General features: G+C 37.7%; 1 protein-coding gene across 1 annotated transcript; it reads left to right on the forward strand.

Annotated features, from left to right (window-relative positions):
- The first annotated feature begins 51 nt into the window (after nucleotides 1–51).
- LOC144962951 (uncharacterized) lies at nucleotides 52–5702 on the forward strand. Its single transcript, XM_078896402.1, has 2 exons — nucleotides 52–241; nucleotides 2630–5702. The coding sequence occupies exon 2, from the start codon at nucleotides 2790–2792 to the stop codon at nucleotides 5019–5021; it is 2232 nt and encodes a 743-aa protein (XP_078752528.1). The 5' UTR covers nucleotides 52–241; nucleotides 2630–2789; the 3' UTR covers nucleotides 5022–5702.
- The last annotated feature ends 1801 nt before the right edge of the window (nucleotides 5703–7503 follow it).

Raw genomic sequence — 7503 nt, forward strand, 5'->3', positions numbered from 1 at the left:
CCGACCTCTAACCTTCCACCTACGAAGCCCTCTCTCATGGCGTCAAAACACGCTGCTTCTTGGCGAACTGACAGAGAAACCAGCTGATCTCAAACTGAGAGGTTGAAATAAAAATGCAGTGAACTTGTTCATTTTCTTCACTTGGATTTTACTTTTCATACTCTGTGGATATAATATTCTAAACGGATTATAAACACATTTTATTAACACTTGGATTGTTATATTTTTTCTTCATCGTAACGTAAGTTAAATAACATATGTGTAGGTTTTCTTTTCACGTGGAGATTGTTATTTTATTTTACTAAAGATCAAAGTTTCAAAGACTGTGAAAAATTTGGGTGTCTATTTTGATTCAGAAATGAAAATGTCAGCTCACATTTCTGCTCTCTGTAAATCTTTATACTTTCAATTGAAGAAAATCAGTTCGATCCGTCAGTATATTGCAATTGGAACATGTAAAACATTGGTTGTTTCCCTCATTTTTTCGAAACTAGACTATTGTAACTCGCTGCTTGTCAACTTGCCTCAGGCTTCTATTAAACAATTGCAACTACTGCAAAACAGTGCAGCAAGATTAGTTTTTGGCAAAAAAAAATTTGATCATGCAACCCCTTTGTTGGCCTCTCTCCACTGGTTGCCCATTGAAAAGCGCACATATTACAAAGCAGCGTGTCTTGTTTATAAGTGTTTGGCCTGTATAGCACCGGCATATCTCACAGATCACGTGGTCATGTGTAAATTTGAAAATTACACTTTAAGATCATGTAATGACCAAACGAAAATTTCGGAAAAAAGATCAAGAACAAAATTTGGTGATAGATCGTTTGCTTGTTTCGGCCCCAAGATTTGGAATGAACTACCACGTGGTCTGAGGGAGTGCAAGTCTTTACCTACTTTTAAAAAGAATCTCAAGACACATTTTTACTGTATTTGTTTTTCTTGACTCTATATGAATCCTTGATTTGGCTATGAATTGTTATTGTTGTTATTATTTTATTTTTTTATTTTTTCACTTAAAATTGATATTTATATTGTAAAGTGCCCAGAGCTTGTGTTTTACACGAGAATGAGCGCTATATAAATGTGTATTATTATTATTTTACTATTATTTATTATGACAACTGACATCTGAACTACTTATCGATTTTTACGTAAGATCTACGCTAGGCGATATTACGCATTGGAAATAGCGATTCGTCGATTTCATTGACCTATTTTTCGATAGAATTATGTCAGTCAAACTATGCAAGGCCGTTTCCTTTTCAACATCTAGATTTTTAACTTTAAAAAAAAAAAAGAGAAAAGAATTGCGTTAGGTTTTGAAAAAAAAAAAGAAAAAAAGAAAGACAAGTTACCTACATGAATAAGATTTGAAGGAGTTATCTAAAAATAAATCATCGGAGGATAAGGGGAGGGGGGGTCAACGACCATGGGTGAAAGTTCGCCGGAAAAATCCGGCATGGCCGGATTTTTATTTTTGAAAAGGAGGTCTCGCCGTTTTTTTTTTGTCTGGCCGGAATTCGAAAATGAAAAAAAAACCGGCATTTATATAATTAACCGCACTTCTGTTTTTTCCTCTTATTGGTAGTTGCAGGATTTTTTTTTTCTGAGCACCTGCCTTTGCAGGATTAATATCATTGAGTAACTTTCACCCATGTCAACGACACAATCGAGCAAATTATGCAAATCCGTTTCGTTTTCAATATCTATATTTTAAACAAAAAGAAAAAAAGCGTTATTTTGAAAAAAAAAAAAAAGCAACAAACACGTCAAGCTACATGATTAAGGTTTTTAAGAAGTTATCTAAACATGAAGTGTCAAAGGGGATCGACAACTAAACCGAGCGAATAAAATTGATTCTCAAAAACGGTTGTTCACAGTTAGAGTTAGTTGGAGGCCATAACTTGACTGTCAACGATGTTACTGGGCCAAAGAAGTAAATATTAAAAGTACATCGCATTGCCAATTATGATCAGCTGCCGGCGCCGTTGTTGTTGTTGTTGTTCATGATGATGATGATAATTGTGGTGATGATGATGATAATAACAGGTAATAAAAGTTACGATAACGATGATAATGATGATGATTATGGGGACAGCGTGGCTCAGAGGTATGGTCTTCGCTCTGTACCCGAAAGGTACCGAGTTCGACTACCCGCCGCGCTGTGTGGCCTTGAGCAAGCCACCTAGCCTTTGTGGCGCTGCACTGAGGCTGACACTGCGTTTTTCTAGTCTTCCCTTGGAATAGATCCTAAAGAAAAAATCCCCCTAGGGATGAATAAAGGAAGTTTATTTATTTATTATTGATGATGATGATGTGGCGAGAGAAAGAGAAGAATGTATAACCGTGCCTTGCATCGCCGTGATAGTCAGCCTAGCCTAACCAGTTTTACATATAATGGTGATGAAGAAGAAATAAAAAAGAAGAAGAAGAAATAATTGCAAATAATAGAGTTACAGTCTTAACGATTAACATCGCAATGATCATAAACGACTATAACTAGATAGAAAATATAAGCGTAACTAATATTGTAAAAAATATTATTCAATATGGAAATAAAAGAATACACTCACGAATTTATTTTAATGAGAAAAGAATTTAACTTGTATCAATTTTGTCTACTTTTCAGGTAGACTCGTTTCCCGGGAAAAACTGAACTAATCGTAGCACCATTCAACAACGTAGATAATACGGATACCACCATTTTCAACATTTCAACCAACCCACCGTTTCATTAACGTTACCTTCATGTCAAATAATTTCTAAAACTGCTCTTAATCTTCAACAACATGAATACGAATAAGGGAATGGACCCTATGCTGTCCAGTTTTGTCACTGGAGACAGTATATGGAACACTAAAATCATCACCGATATAGATACACCTTCAGGTCAATTCTACCCGCTGACCCCGAGTGACCCAGTTTCGCCTGCCCCAGATTCTCTGCTCGGCAGTCCCGAAATTAACGGCTCGTCTTTCTCAGATTTGGCTTCGCTGTGGAGTACTGAACGTAAAAGGGTGTCGTCGGTGAAAATAGAGGAGGATGAAGGTTTCTCCGACGTTGGGTCGAGTGAGATGGAATTAGAAGATGATGATATTATTAGAGAAAACATTTCAACGGTGTCAGACGATGCTTCGTCCGTTTTAGATTCAGGTGATGATGAAGTGCTGTGTAAATCAGAACCAAATAACTATATATTTTCGTCTGAGATTGAAACAAGACGGTATGTGGAAGATAAATTCTCGCAAATCGCTTTCGTCCCCAACCCGAGATCAAGCCATAAAGAGAAAATTCAGTATATTTTATCACTCAGCGATTGTAAAGAATACTCAGTTGAGCAAGTTATGAATCTTGACAAAAAGAGTTCAGACTCTGCACGCGTGTGTGCGAAAATTGTACAGAATATTCCTCAACGTTATCGATGGGAATGTGTTAAACCAGAACAAATCCCATGTTGTTACACCATTGTAGCTGACTGTAAAAAGGTATCATCTAGAGACAAACCACCTCGACCCATGAATGCTTTCATGATTTGGGCTCAAGGAGCTCGAAGACTTATCAATGAACTTTGCCCCAAAATGCAAAATGCCGCCATCAGCGAAGCGCTTGGTTACTGCTGGAGACAGAAACCCGATAGTTTCAAAAAGAAGTTTGAATTCGAAAAAGTCAAACTTCGCCGATTTCATGACGTCGAATTCCCAGCATACAAATACAAACCAAAAACGAAAGTACAGAAAGCCAAAGAGAAGGAAGAACTCTCGTTGTCCAAAGCCAAATTATCAAAAACAGCTACCAAAAGAAAGCAAAAGTCCTGTGATATACTTCCAAAAGAAACATCCGGTCGGCGAGGACGATGCGGTCGGCCCAAAAAGATTAAACTCTCTTCTGATTGTAAAGATCAGCCCAAATTGTCCAAAATTCAAACTCAAAGCCCCCATAACATTAACCACCGCCCACAGCAACAACATATCACATCAGAAGAACCAGTTAAAATGTCAGCAACAAAGCCAGCAATCAAAGACATGCTAACTCTTAAAATTTTAAACGACAGACGCTCAAAAGAAATGGCTGTAGCTAGCTCTCCACCTTCGCACGACAATATCCAACATTTTCTGGGTCAACTCAGCCCTTCAGAAGTCGGCAGTCCTCATACCTCAGATATATTTGAGGAGCTGAGAGATCTAGACTCCAGCAATTTGTACCCCGGAAAAGAGACCAATAACAACCGACACTACCACCACCATCGCTTTCCCTCTTCGTCCGTATACGACACACCAGCAAATACACCACCCGTCGATTTAGAAGAAAACATACGTCTTTCTCCTGTCCAACAATTGCACAAAATACATCAAGTAGCAACGTCTTCTTCCTGCATGCCCCAACACAGTACAACAACGTCCCCAGTGTCATCATTGTCCCCTACGCATCAAAACCAAACCCAAGTTCTTTCTCGTTGTTCTTCAAAACGCAGCAACAAAAAATGTCTTCTGTCACCACAAGCTTCCATGCCATCCCTTACCGCCATCTTATCATCAGGTCCTCACATTCCCGTCAGAGATTCTCAACAAAACTCACTTGGGTTGGTCAACAGCAGCAGCTGCACAACGGTGCTCAACCCGGTGTGTCGGAGTAACAACACATCACAATCGTCACCCCTCACAGTTAACAGCAGAAACAAGTCCAGGTTGTCATCGGACGTTATTTTATCGTGTGTTTCAGAAATTTTAGACTCCAAGCAAACTGACATTCAATTCAGGGACACAAACAATAACAGCAATACTTTCTTCGACTTCAACAACAACAGCAGCAACAACAACAATAACAATAACATTAGATCGTGGGAATTATTTAACTTCGACAGTTTCTCAGGTCCACTTCCCGGTTTGTTAAATCCAAAATTATCATCGGTATGCGGGTCTTCTAAAATCTTTGATTTCAACGATATTGACACTCTCTGCCCGGATTTAAGCGTCCCTCTTCTCAGTGACGATGTTATGTCGTCATTGATGAACACACTGTGAATATTGTTGTTTTTCACTCTTTCATTACCATGATTAAATATTCAACTCATTCAACATCCATTGTGAAAATAAATTCACTCTTTACGTCATGGTTATTGTCATGGAAGCTCACACTACTGTTTTTTTGGGGGATATTTTACAGTTAAGACTCAACTACAATTTTATTACAACCACAAGCTACCTCTTCTTTGTATCATGAAAGCATTGTGTAAAAAATTCACATACATTCGCCAACTCAAAGCTCATTTGATACAGATCGCGTATAACCAATAATTGTTTTGTTATAAATATATCATTATTATTTCAGCTCTTCAAAACATTAACCAGTGGATATTTAAAAAAAAAAAACAACAAAAAACAGGTGATATAAACAATGTATACATTTGGATTATTATATTGTATAAAACGTCTAATTTTCAACGATCCCGTCTTTTCATAATAATCATTGCAGCGTGAAGGGATTTTACTGTTATTATTATAAACTCATTCTCATGACGACTGGAGTATTATAGAGGACGAAGAACATTGAGCGACAAAAACATGTTGCAACATATATGATTGAAGAGTAAACATGTTATAACCTTTCATCCACAGCTTGTTATTACTTCATATTGTGATCAACTTAATATATTACTATTATTATTATTGATTATCATGTTCATTAAATATTCAACAAAATGATATTTGACCTGTTTTCTTTTGACGTTTCGGTGGGTTGGTTGGGAATAATGGAGCTCTCTCATTGTGTTTTCAGCTCTCTTGTCCTCTCTTCCGGTAATTCAATTCATTCCAAGAAAGCCTCTTAGGTTGGGGGAAGGGGGTGAATTCAGTTCAAATCTCTCTCTCCCCCTCTCTCTCTCTCTCTCTCTCTCTCTCTCTCTCTCTCTCTCTCTCTCTCTCACTCACTCTCTCCCTCTCTCTCTCTTTCTTTCTTTCTTTCTTTCTTTCTTTCTTTCCTTTTTTCTTTATCTTCTCTCCTCTCTCTCTCTCTCTCTCTCTCTCTCTCTCTCTCTCTCTCTCTCTATTTCTTTCTCTTCTCACTCCTCTCTATCTATCTCTCTCTCTCTCTCTCGCTCTCTCTCTGTCTCATCCGTCTGTTCCATTTCGGCTCGCTAGGCTCTAGCCTCGAGCTATCATCTTCTCTCCGTCATCCTCCTTGCCCCCGCCCCACACAATCAATCTAACTGTAACTCTCTCACCCCCAATGTTCTCTCTCCCATGTTAGCCGAGTGCTTTCACCACCCCTCTCTGCCGATGTGTACTAATCTGCAGGTCTGATAACCTAAATAGTTATATGCTCATTGTTGTAATGAAAATGCATACTCTGAAACCAACGCAAACCACTGTCCATTACAACAATGTTATATTAAGTCCATAATTGCGTTCGGTTATCAGACCTGCAAATATGTCCACGTTGCCCTCTACATTTAGTATAATTATTTTGAATGAAGTCTGTCAGCCCAATTAGTAGGCCTTCCAGTTTGTTGGCAATTATCACAACACCAATGAAACCGCACTCTAACACTCGTGTACAGCGTCATGCTATTTTAATTCACCTTTGCTATACCATAGTGAACAAAAATGAACATAAGAGATTCGGAAAAGAACAAAATCCCAAACATATATCACTTCAAGTAAAGGCAGACGGCAGATAAATATTCGCTGACATCTGTCTGGATTTTAAAGTGATGTGTACTGTATTAATATTTTTACTGTTTTTGTTATTGGCTGAAGAAAGATTTTGAGCTCAAAACGTTCCGTCCTTGAACTTTGTTATTTTTCGAAGCTGCTGTACTCATTTTTGTTCATTACTTTTTACAATCCACAGCTTCTAGCAGTTTAGCATCACTTTGACTTTTGTTAAACAGTGGGTAGTAATGCTCAGGATCTGGAGGGCCTATTCTTATCGCTGGTCGTCATTTCCTACTGAAGGAATAATATACTTTGGTCATTGTCCACGTCGAAATCTGTGTGCAAACAAGGATTTTATGCGAGACAAAATGGAGGAAATCATTGTTTTCGACTTATGTGTGAAAAGCCTACAGTAGAGGGGTGGGGGAAATCTACAGGTTTTGAACCCATGTGGGTTATTGAAACAAACTCGTAAGCCAAAACACTAATTCTCCGTAAAATTTTATTGAAAACAGACGACAAGAATAGATTTTTAACGAGTGCATCAGAGTGCAGGTGATAAAGCCAATAAAAACAAACTTAATATATTGCATTTTTACAATCAGGCATAAAGTCAGTCTGAGAATTTCAATATTTCGTCTAGCTATTCGTTCAGTCATATTATATTTGGATTCGTCCTTCACTCAGTGATCAACCTTGAAATGTTATTCCTTTTAAAATACATCTTCCTCAATGAATACTTTCAAGCCCATCTTCATCATACTTTAAAACTGTATATTTTTTTCCACACACAAAAAAAATCGCTTTTCACTTTACAACTCGTCGATATCACAAACTTTGTTCATAATAA

Source organism: Berghia stephanieae, chromosome 1 (assembly GCF_034508935.2).
Source record: "Berghia stephanieae isolate SIO BIC M18660-M18661 chromosome 1, UCSD_Bste_1.3, whole genome shotgun sequence".
NCBI classification, from domain to species: domain Eukaryota; kingdom Metazoa; phylum Mollusca; class Gastropoda; order Nudibranchia; family Aeolidiidae; genus Berghia; species Berghia stephanieae.